This window comes from Pinus tabuliformis, chromosome 4_2, assembly GCF_031772625.1.
Source record: "Pinus tabuliformis cultivar Carrire ecotype Pingquan chromosome 4_2, CPIR1, whole genome shotgun sequence".
NCBI classification, from domain to species: Eukaryota; Viridiplantae; Streptophyta; class Pinopsida; order Pinales; family Pinaceae; genus Pinus; species Pinus tabuliformis.
Window position 1 is genome coordinate 723,898,990 of NC_142304.1, and position 17,672 is coordinate 723,916,661.

General features: G+C 37.8%; 1 protein-coding gene across 1 annotated transcript; it reads left to right on the forward strand.

Moving 5' to 3' along the window:
- Positions 1–16,782: 16,782 nt before the first annotated feature.
- LOC149171614 (uncharacterized) lies at positions 16,783–17,361 on the forward strand. The gene has a single exon (XM_089426033.1). The coding sequence runs from the start codon at positions 16,783–16,785 to the stop codon at positions 17,359–17,361; it is 579 nt and encodes a 192-aa protein (XP_089282159.1).
- Positions 17,362–17,672: the final 311 nt, after the last annotated feature.

A 17,672-nucleotide genomic window follows, 5' to 3' on the forward strand; every position in this document is an offset into this window, starting at 1 on the left:
TCCATCACAGCGGCTTCGCGCTATGCTCTCACCTCTACTGGAGTTGAAGGCTGTGAATTCAACTCAAGCTCTGTGATTTTAAGGTTCAGTTCAAATTGAACCCTAGCCATCTCTGTCTGTGCATCGCGCACACCTACAACCAACTTCCTAATCTTGGCCTCCACCGGCACTTCTTTTGGGATATGCAGCTCCAGAATGGTTCTGCATGCTTCAGCTACCACTGCTATTGTGCACTCATTCTTCTCTTGAACCTTCTTCCAGGCTTCTAGTGTGGCTATCTTCTCAACGAATATCTATTTGTTGTTGACTTTATGCTCACTGATCATGATCAGCGCACGCTTCTCTCAGGCCTTAAGCTATTCAATCACACCTGCTTGTAGTGTGTGAAGGAATTCACTGGGGAGTGCGGCCAAGTTGAGGTCAACATTCCTTAATGCGCTGACATTAGCCTTGTCAGCTTCCGCCTCCACACTCAGAGCTCCATCCGGCAGCATGACTGCCTAAAGATCCAAGCATCAAACCAACTCTGCAGCTTGAGCAGTCCCCGACGCCAAATTGGTCGAGGCCGCGCTGCTCTGCCCTGCACCTGCCTACAGTCTAGTTGTTTGGATCTACAGCTCACGCAGACCCATCTGTATGGTACTTAGTGCCTGCTTCTGTTGCTGCTTAAACTACTGCAGTAGTTCCGCTGTCGTATCCCTTACCTTATCTTTAATATCATCCAAGTCACCCTTCGTCAAGGTGATTGGATCGAGCGATGATTTGGAGGCCTTGGTCTTCTTTTGCTTCCCCTCATTTTCCTATTCCCTATGTCGCTTTACGTGAAAAGGAGTTCTCTCCAGATCTCCGCCTCCTTGTTCTAACTGTTCATCATCCCTTGTTTGGGGCGAAGGAGATTTCTGAATCTTGTTAGAGCTGCTCTCTTCCTGCTTCGCTTGCTCCTTTGCAGCGTGCTCCGCTTCTGCATGTGCCTTGTCCTCGATCTCCTTCTTCCTCTTCTCTGCCAACTGATGCACCTTTCGTCCGGCCACTTCCTTCTTCTGCTTCTCCGTGGACTTGCTAGTCCCGGAGGCCAAATCTGATGGTGTGTTCCAATATATTGGCCATCGCTTAAGGACTTTTGAAATGGCATCATCTATAGCTAAGTAAGGAAGATCATACCACTTATGGTCCAGATCCTTCAGCGCCCAGATGTAAAGTGGTGGAAGTCCACTTTGAACTCCGTGTACCGAGATAATTGTTCAAAAAAAGTTGGCGACAACCATGATTTTCAATTGATGGCCATATGGATTCTCATCTCCATTACTACCTAGAAAACTTTAGTTTCTTGAACCCGTGCAACGTCCTTTGTGGCCCATAGCGAAGCAAACTTTGCAGCTTCTGGTAAATCTGTCTGAATCAGAGGAAACTGGTTGTCCTCCGGAAACTCCCACGCGACCAGCACAATTGATAAGAGTAGCCATGAATAATGAAATGTATTGCTTTGGTCCTATGCCTCCCTGCAGTTCATGAGGAACTTGCTGCATAGGCAGTGCGCCCAGTTCAACTGTACGCCCTCTAGGCACTGAGCCATAAACGAACCACTGGTGCCGGCACTTCGTCTGTACAACACTTTCTCATTATTTTTCCATCCAAAATTTGGGTGGCCACCTTCACTGCGGGGTCAGTAATACTAGAGATGGAATACCCGCGTGCTTTCTTAACAAGTTTGAACCTTTTTTTTTCTTGTATTCAGGCTTTTGTGATCCATAATGAATTAAGAAAAGTCTTTTAGTAGAAATCACATAAGAGAAATTTTTGTTCAACATGTTTCGAGCCAACAAGTGTGGTTCATCATCAAGACTAGATGAAGAGGTGAACATGGCAAAGGCTTAAATAGAGAGCACTATAGAGACATAATTTCAAGTAACGACTATATTTGAACAATAATATTTAAATTATGATATTAATTTATTAATATATTAAAAAGAAATATTATTCAGTAATGGCTATATTAAACGGCTAGTTTTTGAAAAATAATATTAAATTAATTTATTAAAACCAAATATTACTAGTTTTTGAAAAATAATTTTAAATTGTGATATTAGTTTATTATTTTATTAAAAACAAATATTAATAAGTAACTACTATATTAAACAACGATTTTTTGAGAAATGATATTTAAATTAAATTATTAGAAAAAGAAAAAAAAACTTTAAAGAAGTTGAGTAAAAAATTATAAAAACGAGTCATGATCCTAATCCAGACAATATAATTTGATAAATAATTAATGGAAATAAAATAAACTAAATTAAAAATAATTAATGGAAAAATAAATAAAATAAAACAAAAATATACACAAGTCAAAAGAAATATATAAACAAATAAAAATAGAAACAAATATATATATATATATATATATATATATATATATATATATATATATATATCCAAAGAAAAGTAATTAATAAATAAAATGGGCTCAACAATAAAATATGGGGCTCATGCCCATTAAACAAATAAAAAATACTAAAAGATGTTAAGAACGAATAAGATGATAAAATACATAAAAAAACACGAAGGATCAAGAAAATAAACTCTAATGAAGAATAAATCAACAACAAATACTATAAAAAGGACGCAATACCTACATAGATAAACAAACAAACAAAATAAATCCCAAAAAGAAGCCTAAGAAACTAGGAAGACAGGAGAGGGACACAACTTCTACTAATATTCCAACCATCATCTCTATTCAAATTATTGGGTCTTTTTTCAATTTCTAGGGCCTCTCTCAATTTACGATGATGTAAATGACTAACCTAGCAACGACTTGGGCCTTCTCAATGCATATGTGATGCTTAGATTTATCTGCATGCTCTGCCAAAGCAAAGGAGTGGGTCCTGCCATGCTTGATGTCAGCAACATGCTCACAAATCCTTTGATTAATCGAGCGACTAGTCTCACCAATGTAGGGAGTACCACAAGAGCATGGGATAATGTAAACACACTTCATATTCTTGGGGTCCACTGGGTCTTTTACAGATCTAAGGGAGCTCCAGATGGTATTTAAAGGCCTAAATATTGAAGCTACCTTATGCTTCCTTAGGATCCTCGCAATCTTGTCAGTGGTCCCTTGGATAAAAGGAAGATGAACACCAGGAAAATGATCCTTGGTATCTTTCTTAGCACTAGGACCTTTTTCAGCTCTAAGGAAAGCCTTAGTACATTGGTGTCTACTGTACACATTATTAAAGAAAACACTTAGGAGATGTGCTTTCTCTTCATTGATATGGTTCTCATCAGAAACTCTTAAAGTTCTAGTTGCTAAGGTGTTGAGAACACCAAGCTTTTGAGCTGGGAAATGATGAGAATTAACATGAAGATATTGTTTCGTATGAGTTTTCTTATGAAACACTTGATGATAGAAAGAGCCATCGTCATTCCTTGAGAGGAGGATATCAAGGAAGGGCAAATAACCATTACATTCAAATTCCATGGTGAGCTTTATAGAACTAGATTGATTGTTAATATGGAGGAAAAACAGTTCCAAATTTTCTTTACCATGGGACCAAATGGCATAAGTGTCATCCACAAACCTCTTCCACATCTTAGGCAGAAGACAAGAAGAAGCTAAGGCCTTTGATTCAAAATCCTCCATGAATATATTAGCTACCACAAGGGAGAGGGGGGAACCCATGGTGACACCGCAAGTTCGCTCATAGAATTCCCCATAGAATGAAAAGAAAGTAGAAGTAAGACAAATACCAACTAAATAATCCGTATTAGGATCTGTGATGCGCTTTATGACTTTGATGGCCTCGTCGATATGGATATTAGTGTAGAGGGAGACCACATCGAAGCTCACAAGCTTGTAATCTAGATCAAACTTGAAACTCTTTAACTCATTAACAAAAGATGCAGAGTCCTTGATGAAGGATTCTGTATGGCCAACAAGGGGCTTAAGATTTTGGGCTAAATATTTAGCAAGAAGATAATTTGGCCCTCCTATTGTGTTGGCAATGGGTCTCAGAGGAGCCATTTCCTTATGAATCTTTGGTAGACCATAGATTCTGGTGGTAAGAGGACAAATTTTAATAAGCTTATGACTGAATGAGTTGACCGAGCTACTAGCCTTTTTAGCAAGAGCCACACTTTTGGAAATCTTATTTAGGGGATCTTGTTGAGTTTCCTGTAGCTCCCACTATTATGGAGGTGGTCCAACATCTTCTGACAGTAATCAAGTTTATTAAGAATAACCACAGCACCACCTTTGTTGGCTTTTAGAACAACAACATTCTTATTATTATTTAACAATTTGAGAGCATCAAACTCAGGTTTGCTAATGTTGTTCTTGGGGGGCTTTTCCTTTCTAAGGATAATCGCACAGTCTTGATGAATGATATCTTTGATGGCATTTGGTAAATATCTAATACCATATTCAATGTCACAGATGAGGTCTTCATCTTTTCAGTGAGGTCGTGCTCACTCGTCTTTCCTCCAAATGCATTTACATGATTTAGCCCAGAGTGAGGTAACAATGTGATCCTATGGATCAACATATCATTGATTGGTATGGGCTCAGTCAACCACAAGCATCTATCATGCACAAGGCACAAAAACTGCTTAATAACTATCAAATTTATAGGGGCGCAGTGGTAGTGAGGCACCCATAGGAGGTTCAACAACCCTACCTTGTTTATCCCACGAATCCATTCCACCGGCTCCAGTGCGGTGACATCAGAATCCTTGTAGAACACTTGCTTCATGAAGGTATCCATGGCCAGGTGGGGAAATAGCTCAACATCTCCCAAATCCCAATCTTCCTGTTTCAGATGTGGGATACGTGCCAAGTGTAGACCTTCAAAAGTGATTTTCTCTGGCATAAGGGGTGTGTTCAAGAGGAACTGTCCCTCATCAGGGTCCTTCGGGACCTTCACCTTGCCTTGGCACAGAGGGATTTATTATGGAAGCTTCGAAACGGGGTCGACCTCGTCAACATCTATGTCTTCCGCACCCTCATCGACCTCCAGGTCTACCAGTTTGCCTTTCTTCTGTACGGTGAGATTTTTTTCTTGCTGCGCCTGTGTGGCTGTATGTTTCCACGGTGAATCGTGCACCGGAAGTGTCTTCTTTTGTTTATCCTTCTTTGGCTTGGGAGCCTCTCTTGGTAGCATAGGCTTCAGCCTAGGTGACCTCGGCGCCTTAGGCACTGTTGCAGGAACCTCCATACTCATGACCTCAGGGGCAGCTCCCTCAGAGGCGACAACGCCCCCAGTACTAGCGGTCTCAGTTGGTGCAGACATGAAGTTGTTAATGAGGTTCTGGGTTTCCTTAGGTAATCTATCAAACACAGAACTAGCAATCAAGTCCTCAAAGAGCTCACAGTTCATGCACAACAGATAGCACAACACATAAATTCTCAGAATGCAAAGTGTTTCTCGTTGGATGACCATCTGTAATTTATAGGCAATTTTGAATTCAAATTCGACCATTCCCCCCAAAATCTGTCCATAAATGTGAGATTGGTGGCAGATTTCCAAAGATTTCACACTTGATTTCAGCCTTAAATTCCTTAAATGCCAGCCAGCCACTCCTCTTAACTGCCTTCTAGTATTAAAATCATGAATAGTGACAGTAACAGTCACTTTCTGGCGATGCTGCGTGGTCTCTTTTCCTATAGCACAACTCCATTCGTGTGTCTGCTAATACTATGACACCCTTTATTTTGCGCAGACCCCTCATCGCGCAGCTCTACAACCCGGGCAGTGTAGTTTATAGTCCTGCACCTCCTTGCAGCTACTTGGAGCGCTAAGACTGTGCTACCATCATATAGTCATCTGACCGAATCCCGGTGTATGGCTTCAATCGACTACCATTTACCTTTCCGAGAAATGGATCTCCATTCAATTTCACAAGCTGAACTACTCCACCATTGGTAATCTCCTTGATAACATACAACCCCAACCAATGCATCTGAAATTTTCCTGGAAATTTATCAAACTTGCTATCATATAATAATGTAAACCATGCAGAATCACGCATCAATACAAATTTAAATCATAAGCCCAATATTCATCATAGCATAAACTTATTCATTCATAATAGAAGTAAATGGACAAAACACAGGTATTTCTAGAATAATCTCTTTATTGATACTTCAGATTTTCTTACAAATGCAAGACTACCCTATGGAATTAGCTGCAAGGGTCCACTCACTCAGCTACGAACTCTACTCTAGGCCTCTACGCACACAGTTGCAAAGCCTCTCTTTTACTCTAAGACTCTTCGCTCTTCCCTTCTTAATGAACCATAACATTAACTATGAACTTAATTGAACTGAGCTTCCTTAGACTCTCTAAGACTCTCCTTTTTATACAATCCCATGGTCCGCGGACCATGGGTAGGTCTATACAAGTTGACACAACTTACATAAAAGAAGGGAAATCCCTTTATGAAACTTACTATCTATGCACTCCGCGACCATAACTTGCGGAGACTTTACACTTTACATCACAAAAACTTGGGCTTTCTGCCCCAAAACTTGGGCTTTTGCCCCAAAATTGACCACAGGGGACCCTGTCCCAATGCATAGCCAACCAAAGAATTTAGAGAAAGATTGATAAAATTATGGGTTTCTAAAAAAATGGTTTACCAACAATGTATCTTGGTTTTCCCCTCTTTCACAAATTGTAGAACGTGGGCTGGGCATAAATGGTTGATAATCTCAGACTCATGTTGGATCCATAGGTAAACAAAAGTCTATGTATGGAAAATATATTGATTCTTATCCAATCGGTATTTCCAATGATTCTAGTGTTTTAAAGATCAGTTTTAAATTAACACTTCCAAACTCTAAGGGAGGTCCCAAAGTTTCCCACAAAAATTCAACATGTTTTCTAACTCTTGTTAAAAAGATTTATTTGGTGGCCTTGTTGTTAAGATTCTAACTTGGAATATCTATCACATAGGCACTGAATTGAAAAGAATCCATAGGGGCAAGGTTCATTTAGAAAATCCCGATATTGTAGTTATTCATGAAACAAATCTACTAGAACTTAGAATGGATATTGTGAAAAGTTATGTGTGCAGATAGGCAACATGAATATACAAAAATTGGATAGGAAATCGAGAGGAATATCAATATGGATGAGTCCTAGGTGTAACATAGAGGTTCTTTCCAAGGAAGGTTTTGGATCACACCACCTTAGCTTTCTCTAGAGTGTGGGATCTTAGTTTCTATGTGAAAAATGTGTATGGACCTAATTTGGTGCTTCTAGGAGCCAAGTGATAGCATATTCTTGCAATGGAAAGGGAAAATATCCCAAACCTACCATGGACCTTGGCATGAACTTTATTAGGGGTGCTCATCAAAAAAGGAGGGTTGACAAGCAAAAATAACTCATTATTAGCAGATTCCATTAAATAGGAATTCCTTGGTATATGTGGAACCAAATAATGTTAATTATACTAGGAATAACATAAGAAAAGGGTAAGGTTTTGTGTTAGAAATATTGAATAGATTACAAATAAGCGAAGATTGGAATGATTAGGGATTTAAGGTTGAAACTTTTAATCTAAAGGAAGTATTATCAGGTTAGAGAAAACCAAAAAATATCCCTTTGAAGTTTGTGAATATGTAGTTCATCCAACCTGATTTGGAAAATAAAAATGTGGGAATGATGGGATGAGAAAATAATAATATTGTTCATGGTATCAAAAATGTTTTTCTGCATAAAAGCCATCACAATCTTAAAAGAAGGGAATAAGAAGAATTTCAGAAATATCTACAACAAGAAATCACAACTCGAGGTTGAGATGAATAAACTCCATGACGAAATAGAATAAAATGAGGTTTACTAGATTAAAAAAATGTTCTAAATTAAAATTAGACAATATATATCAAAGGGAGGAAGATTTCTATAGGTAGAAATCAAGAATTCAGTGTCTCAAGGAAGGGGAGAGAAACACAAAGTTCTTCACAAAGCCACCCAAAGCAGAAGAACCCATAATAGAATCTCCCAAATTATCAAGGAAAATAACAGTGTGATTAAAGGACAAATATGTAAGGACATAGGTTTTTTAATAATTTGCTAATGGAACCTAGTGACATAGCCCCCAAAAGAAATGAGCTATGTGAAAACATATCCCAAATCTTATAAGCATAGAGGTCAACAAAAATCTTAGGGAACTCATCACTGAAGAAGACTACAAGAAGTGATGTTTTCATTACAAAAGAACAAGGGAGCAAGCCTTAATGGATTTTGAGCTAACTCTTATAAAACATTTGGCACATTATAAAATCAAATTTTTTTAGGTGCAGTGGAAGAATTAACAAAATTTGGGTGACTTCTCAAAGCTTTAAGCTCTACTTTTGTTACACTTATCTATGGAAAAGAATTCATAGGAATCTTGCTTCATGGCCTTGCTATAATTTCTCTTCTTGCCATTTGGTTCCAAGATCCATTGCTAGCTCCTCATGATTAATAGGACCAACAACTCCTGTAAATGGGTCAATAATTTGGATGTGTGTCATGCTCTACTACCCCTGCATCTAGCACAAATCTATACAGAACCTGACATAAAAAAATTACATTTAAAATTATCCAGAATCAAGAATACTTTCAAAGATAAATGTTCAACATAGGCAATGAGGATTCTAGCGTGCGAGTGTCGCCTTATGGTCTGGTAGCTATAACAACTGATAGAAAAGTACGAAATTGCCATATTGTTTTCCCTTTCTATTCAAAATATCAATATCTTTGGGGAAGGAAAACGATCTTTGGAGTTCCATCAATTCTGTTGGGTTGGATTTCCAATATGTTGTTGAATTTTACTTAAATTTGGAGGATTATAGAAGAATTCACCTCAAGTACTTCTAGGAAGTTGCATACAGAGCATGTTTATTTTTGTTTATGTAGAAAAAATGATGTGTATTTCTCAGTCAGGATTCTCAAATCTAGATTATATGTTGACTTGAAAAATCTTGGAAAGGTATTCGAGAGGCCCTTCTATATTTTCACATATATTAGGTCATAATATGGAATTTAGATTTAGTGTTCCATCTCTAGCAGCTGAAGCATATAAGGGTTCCATTATGAGGTTTTCCAATGTCAATTCACATCAAGCAAGAACCCCAAATATGTCCTATCTATTATATATGGTTGCTAGCTTAAATTTGAAAAAATATACTACAAATATGACATAAAAATGGATCCAAAAAAATACACATACCTGTAATGCTTGGTCTATGCACAGTCTACTCCTCAGATAATCTTCTGCCCTGTAGTGACCTACTACAAGAAGATAAGTATCTCCCTTTTCTGCAAAGGACCACCATCTTTGTCTAAGGTAGCTGCAAGCAGTACAATAGTTTTAGAACTTGACAGAAATAAATTTACATTTAAAATTATCCATAATCAAGAATACTTTCAAAGATAAATGTTCAACATAGGATATGAGGATTCTAGTGTGCATGTGTAGATGGGTGTGGAGCTTGATTATCTTCTTTATTTAGAGGTATCACCACATTGGACCCTAGTTCGTAATGTGGCGGCAATGCCACCCGTAAAATATTCGCTCCAGGGGGGGTCTAGGGGGGACAACTGCGACCTTTGGGAGCCCCCCATGGTGGGGGGATTGGGGGTAGCACCCCTGAAGCTAAAAATAGATGTAAAATTTCCTTGTAAAATGTTGTAATTTTGTAGTCAATTTGGGTTGTTCATTAGGCGGAAAAGAAGGAGACGTGCAGCAAGAAAACAATCATGAAGCGAATGTGACAGGTGATGTGTTGCAAGATGCTTTGATTCTTTCTTTAGAAAATATTATTGATGTCTGGGTGGTAGATTCAGGGGCCTCATTCCATGCCACACCTGATAGGAAACATTTTCATGATTATGTTCAAGAAGATTTTGGATAGGTTCGATTGGGTGATGATAAACCCTGTAAAATCATTTGAATGGGTATAGTTTTCATAAAACAACAGAATGGAAATCAATGACTATTGAAGGAGGTAAGACATATTCTAGATATGAAGAAAAATCTTATTTCAACAGGGCAGTTGGGAGGTGAAGGCTGTGTGACTACTTTTACAGATAAAACCTGGAAGGTCACTAAAGGATCCCTGGTAATAGCAAAAGGAGAAAAGGTTGGTAAATTGTGTTTATGCAATGGTATTTCTAATTCTGTTAATGCTTTAACCTATACAGGAGAAGATACGACATTGTGGCATTATAAGCTTAGGCACATGAGTGAGAAGGGGATGTAAATTATTCACTCAAGGAATTTGTTGCTAGGTTTGAAGCATGTTGATTTAAAATTCTGTGAGAATTGTGTTTATGGAAAACAGAAGAGAGTCAGATTCCTCAGAGTTGGGAAAGAAAAGAAGAGCAAAAAATTAGAGCTTGTGCATATATATTTATGGGGACATGCTCAGGTATAATCTCTTAGTGCATCTCTTTATTATGTTACTTTTATTGATGATGCAACTAGAAAAACCTCGATTTATTATATTCGAAATAAATCTGATGTATTTGATACTTTCAAGAAATGGAAATATTTGGTTGAAAATGATATAGGAAAAAGGTTGAAGTGTCTCAGATCAGACAATGGAGGTGAATATTGCAGCAAAGAGTTTGATAGGTACTGTTTAGAGAATGGAATTCACAAAGAGAAGACAGTTCCAAGAACACCACAAGAAAATGGTTTGTCAGAAAGGATGAACAGGAGAATCATGGAGCATGTAAGGTGCATGAGATTGCATGTAGGATTTTCTTTACAATTTTGGGTAGATGTTGTAGATACTTCTGTATATCTAATAAACAGAGGGCCTTCAAGTTGCTTGGATGGTAGTATTCCAGAGGAGGCATGGACAGGTAAAAAGGTAAACTACTCATTTTTAAAAGCTTTTCATTGTGAAGCCTTTGTCCACATTAATAAAGAAAATAGAACAAAGCTTGAGGCAAAATCAAAGAGATGTACTTTTATTGGATATGGTGTTAATGATTTTGGTTATCGCTTTTATGATTATGAAAAATACAAAATCATTAGGAGCAGAGATGTCATATTCAATGAAAAGGTTTTGTATAAGGATCATCTACAGGAAAAGAAACAAGAAAAGGAAAACAGAGAATACACAGTGCTTGATGAGATCACAGAAAAATTGATGGTGCCTGAAAATCATAATGATAAACGGCCAGAACAACAACCATAATAGCAACAAGCACGTCAAACACCTGAAAGTGGTGTTAGAAGATCTACTTGGATAAGTAGACCCCCTAAATGATACTCTCCATCATTATATTTTGTACTGTTGATTGATTTTGGTGAACCAGAATGTTATGAAGAAGCAGTGTAGGAAGAAACTAGGAAGAAGTGGGAGAAAGCCATGAAAGAAGAGATGGACTCCTTAGCACATAACCAAACTTGGGACTTAGTCAGGTTGCCTACAAATAAAATAACATTGTAGAATAAATGGGTTTACAAGTTGAAGGAAGAAGTCGGAGGTAGAAAAAGGTATAAAGCTAGACTTGTGGTGAAAGGGTTTGCACCGAAAAAGGGTATATATTTTGATGAGATATTTTCTCTTGTTGTTAATATGACTTCAATCAAAACTATTTTAAGTCTAGTAGCATCTGAAGATTTGCAGCTTGAGCAGCTAGATGTAAAGACAACATTTCTCCATGGAGATATGGAGGAAGAGATATATATGAAGCAACCACAAGGATATGAGGTAAAAGGGAAGGAGAAACTAGTGTGCAGGTTGAAGAAGAGCTTGTATGGCTTAAAACAAGATCCAAGGCAGTGGTATCTAAAATTGGACAGGTTTATGTCTGAACAAGGTTATACTAGATGTCACTCTGATCATTGTGTTTATCTCAAAAGGCAAAATGATGGCGGCTATATTATATTATTATTGTATGTAGATGACATGCTTGTTGCAGGTTCTAACATGCAGGAAATAAATGTGCTCAAAATAAAATTGGCGAACTCATTTTCAATGAAGGATTTGGGTGCTGCAAAAAAATCCTTGGTATGAGAATAACTAGAGACAGGAAGAATCGCAAATTAACATTGTCTCAAAGTGAGTACATAGAAAAGGTGTTAAAAAGGTTTAATATGAAAAATTCAAAACCAGTTAGTATACCTTTGGCTTGCCATTTCAAATTAAGTAAGGAGGAGTGTCCCAAGACTCAGGAAGAAACAACTCATATGTCTAAAGTTCCATATGCATCAGCAGTTGGAAGCTTAATGTATGCAATGGTTTGCACAAGGCCTGATATTTCACATGCAGTGGGAGTTGTAAGTAGGTACATAAAAAATCCAGGAAAAGAACATTAGATGGTGGTGAAGTGGATTCTCAGGTATTTGAGAGGTACCACAAATCAAGCATTATGCTTTGGTGGTTCAAACATTGCTCTACAGGGATATGTTGATGCAAATATGGCAGGTGATAGAGATAATAGGAGGAGAAAAATAGGGTATGTGTTTACTGTAGGTGGAACAACTATCAGTTGGGTCTCAAAACTGCAAAGTGTTGTTGCACTCTCAACAACGAAAGCAGTATCTTGCTACTACAGAGGCTAGTAAAGAAATGATTTGGTTACAAAGGTTTCTGGATGAATTGGATAAGAAGCAGGAGTTGGGCAGGTTATACAGTGACAACTAGAGTGCCATACATCTTGCAAAGAACACTGCATTTCATTCCAAGACTAAACATATATAGCTCAAGTACCATTTCATACGGTTAGTGTTGGAGGATGGATAGTTGAAGCTGGAAAAGATACACACTAGCCAGAATCCTGCAGATATGTTAACAAAAGTTGTAACTAGGGAGAAACTGAGAATCTGCTCAGTTTCAATTGGTCTTCAAGTATTATGAATAAGATGAGAAACAATCAGGTCCAAAGTGGATTCATTGTCCAAAAAATGAAGCAATAACGGAGTTGCTATAATCAATATCCAAGTGGGAGATTTTTTGGGTGTGGAGCCTGATTATCTTCCTTATTTAGAGGTATCGCCACATTGGACCCCAGTTCGTAATGTGGAAGCAATGCCGCCTGTAAAATATTCGCTGCAAGGGGGGTCTGGGGGGGGCAGCTATGACCTTTGGGAGCCCCCCCTGGTGGGGGGATTGGGGGCAGCGCCCTCGAAGCTAAAAATAGCTGTAAAATTTCCTTGTAAAATTTTGTAATTTCGTAGTCAATCTGGGCCATTCATTAGGCGGAGATCTGACGGTAGAATTTATGTTTAATTTAGGGTTTTTTCCCTAGAAGGAAACCCCTCGCTATATATGAGGAAATTGTGTTGTGTCTATGTACATCTGTATTCATAGCGAGAAGAGAGAGGAGATTGAGCGAGAGAGAAGAGGGAATTAAAACATATCTACTATAGGTTGTATCTCTTCAGTTTGCTGGATAATATAAAAGGAAGGACTGGCTGCTTCTCTGTGGACGTAGCCCAAATTGGGTGAACTACGTATATTTGTGTCTCTCTTGTTTTATGCATTTTATGTGTTTATATTTCTGCAATATTTTATGTGTTCCATTGCTCTGTAATATATAATTTTCTAACATGTCTCCTTATGGTTGTGTAGCTATAACATTTGACAGAAAAGTAAAAAAAGCCATATTTGTTTCCGTTTCTATTCAAAATATTAGTATCTATGGGGAAGGAAAATGATCTTTAGAGTTCTATCAATGCTATTGGGTTGGATTTCCAATTTGTTGTTGAATTTGAATTACATTTGGGGGATTATAGAAGAAGTAACCTCAAGTACTTCTAGGAAGTTGTATACAGAGAAGGTTTATTTTGGTTTATGTAGAAAAAAGGATGTATTTCTCAATCGGGATTCTCAAATCTAGATTATATGTTGACCTGAAAAATATTGGAAAAGTATTCCAAAGGCCCTTTTAAGTTTTAACATATATTAGATCATTATATGGAAGTTAGATTTAGCGTTCCATCTCTAACAGTTGAAGCATATAAGGGTTTCATTATGAGGTTTTCCAATGTCAATTCACATCAATTAGGAATCCCAAATATGGTCTACCTAATATATATGGTTTCTAGCTTAAATATGAAAAATATACTACAAATATGACATAAAAATGGATCCAAAACAATACACATACCTGTAATGCTTGGTCTATGCACAATCTACTCCTTAGATAATCTTCTGCCCTATAGTGACCTACTACAAGAAGATAAATATCTCCCTTTTCTACAAAGGACCACCATATTTGTCTAAGGCAGCTGCAAGCAGTACAATAGTTTTAGAACTTGAAAAAAAAAAAATACATTTAAAATTATCCAAAATAAAAAATACTTTCAAAGATAAATGTTCAACATAGGAGATGAGGATTCTAGTGTGCATGTGTCTCCTTATGGTTGGGTAGCTATAAAAATTGATAGAAAAGTACAAAAATTCCATATTTGTTTCCCTTTCTATTCAAAATCTCAGTATCTATGGGGAAGGAAAATGATCTTTGGAGTTCCATCAATTCTGTTGGGTTGGATTTTATTCTATTTATATACTTGGTCCTTGGTTAATCCCTCATATTATAAATATAGGGACCCATTTCCAATATGTCATTGGATTGTGGTGATTTCTTGGATAGTTTGGCCTCTTTGCTCAATTTATGCAACTAATGATTCCATAAGTTAGATGCAATTTCAAAACTACATACTGCGCTTTCTTCCTACAATTGAGTGGATTATGAATGGATATTTTAATGTGGTGGAATGGGATAAAGATAAAATTAGCACAAGACCAGACACTAAGGCCCTTGAATATTTATTAACTTAATATCATGGAATGCGAGGGATGCTTCTAGAGAATGAAGGCAATATTTGATATGGGGTGCCACCCATTCTATTATGCTAGAAATTCTTCTATTATGCAGGAATTCAAGACAATTGAGTTAGACCTCTCCCTAGATCAAAAGTTAAGATGGATGTACACTCCCTAATGAAGCAACACATATTTAAGGTCAACTTGTAGGTTTCTCCGTAGATCAAAAGTTATGATGGATGTACACTCCCTAATGTCACAACACACATTCAAGGTCAAATTAGGGAAATCCTCCTATTTAAAGAGCTCTACACTTGGGCCAAAACTTACACAGGATTTAGTTGAAAGAACAATACAGTGCCTTGACACTTCTGATCTAGCAACAAGTATGCTGTGGGTAAGACAAAAGTTCTCACAATTGGTCAATATTGACTTCCAAATTGAATTCATATGATGTGTCGCTAGTTGATTAGTGGAGATGGATGCTATGTAGATTTCAAAGTGAAATCCAAAAAATGTCCAGTAGATATCTTCCACTAACTGGAACCTTAGCATAGTTAATAGAAGCGTGACAATAGAAGATGTAATTATATTTTTATTTCCTTTACCCATCCATGGCTAGCTAAAGAAAACTAGATGATTTTTGGGGAGTTTCCATTAGGAAAACCTAGCAGGAATGAAAGGGGTTCTTGATTATAAACTTGTAATTGATATTTGAGTTATGTAATAGTCCATGTAGTTGAACAAATATAAGATCCATTGGAGGGGATGGCCCTTGGAAAATTATTATTTCATGCCATATTAGAAATGTTGATCATGTGTGCAATATCAAAGGGCCTTTTAAGACCAACGATGAAGTAGGAGATAGAGATTTCAAGCTCGTAGGTTTAGTTATTCTCAAAATCATTTGGTAGGCACGGGTAAATTATCCAAGTCACATTGGGAATTCAATAGGCCAATAAATGACTCAGATTTGGTAGGGATATTCATCTATACATTTCCCTTTACAAGCAAGCATATTAGTATTTGTGGGACAAGATGGCCTTTGCTTGGAGCAGAGAGTAGTGATTGGAGCAGAGAGTAGTGAATAAATCGTAACAATTGTTGTAGCAAAGAACAAGCATTTTTTCATTTATGCAAGATTCTACCTCGATCTATTTTATTCAAAATTTATCTGAACACTCAAGGATGAATTTGGAAGGATTGGAAATGGTTTTACAATAAACCATGTCTGAAACTCTCAAGTTTGTCGCTTGAGACTTGCTGAGGGACACCATTCTTGTGGGAATGGTCGTTATTGTTTCAGTCAGCCCTCTACACTAGAAGTTCATTTCTCTACTGAGATAAGAATCTTTACCAAATATAGAAGCTCTCTGTCTAGCCACTGCTTGGAGTATTTATTTATACTCTTATGTATCACTTGATGTATCTCTCTGTGTAGTAAGGTAATATATGATGCATGCCTTCATAAGGAAAAATTAAATAAAAAAGGGAACTGCAGACTTTCATAGAGATTTAGAGAATCAAAAGGTTTTTACTAGATATAGACCACAAACATAAAAATGCTTATAGAAAGTTGACTAGGAGCCTGAAGAAGGATTGAGGATGTGCGCTGCTAGGGTTTGCAGACAGCGCAGCAGACGGGGCTGACAGGCGACCATCGCGGGAGAGAGGTCGAGGAAAGTTGAAGAGAACAGAGCAGGGAATCGAATCTTGCAATACCCACATCTCAGGTAACTAGTTTTCAACAGCAAAGTCAGGGTAAATATTTAGAGGCAAGAGCTGAGGGGTAAATGGAAAATCCAAAGGGGAGGGGAGAGATCCCCTCCTTTAAAAATGTGGTAGTAGGGGAGACCAGTGCAAGCGGAATGCAGCATAACTAGAAGGAAAGCTATGCCCCGATGATGGGTAACCTATGGCAGAAAAGGATGGGAGGAAAATGCCTACCTAGGGCACAAAAACAACCAAGATATGTCATTCCCTGCAACAAACTTGAGGAATATAACTGCTACATGAAGGACCATGCCCTGATATGTAAATTCATAGGCTACTGGCCATCAGAGAAAGAGTTATACAGATGGATTGATCAAAGGTGGAGACCAAAACGCCATATAGATCTGAAATTGGGAGCAAAAGGGTTTTTCACAGCTATCTTCGCGAATCTGGAGGATAAAGATAGGATCTTCGAAGAAGGCCCATACTTCATGAACAATGCAGGCCTGTTCATGAAATACTGGGAAGAAAGATACAACCCAGAAAAGGAAAAAATGCTGGACGCCCCAATCTGGGTTAGATTGTTTGGGCTTCCAAACGAATTCTGGGACCCTGAAATTTTAGAAGGAATCGGGAACTCAATCGGGGGTTTTGTTAAAATCGCAGAAGCTACAAAACGAGGCAAATATACTTCATACGCAAGGATCTGTGTCTACATGAATTTGGCAGAACCCCTCCCAGAAAGTATTGAGCTGGAATATCATGATGAAGTCTGGCAACAGCCAATAGACTATGAAAATATCCCATTTAGGTGCCGCAGGTGCCATGAATATGGCCATCTATATCGGCAATGCCCGCTGAATAAGGAGGAGGAATAAAAAAGAAGTCAAGAGGAATATCAGAAAAAATCAGAAAAACTAGAGGAGACAGACAGGGGTTTTCAACAGGTCACAAGGAGAAGGAAACAGAGTAAGGAGGGACCAAAATATCAATCACAGGAAAAGCCCAGCCAAACAATAAGTCAAAACAAGTTTCAAGTGCTTCAGAGCAAGAACGAGGACTATGAAGTAAATTTGGAGGACGATGAAGACCCTGGAAACACATCAATGGAAATTGCAAGTGAAGATAAAGGAAAAGGTGCAAACATAAGAAAAACCATTGAGGTTCAGACGGAAGGAAAGGCAGAGGA

What these genes read in the sequence shown, in the direction of transcription:
- LOC149171614 (XM_089426033.1), top strand. Translation starts at nt 16,783, where the DNA reads ATGAAGGACCATGCCCTGATATGTAAATTCATAGGCTACTGGCCATCA.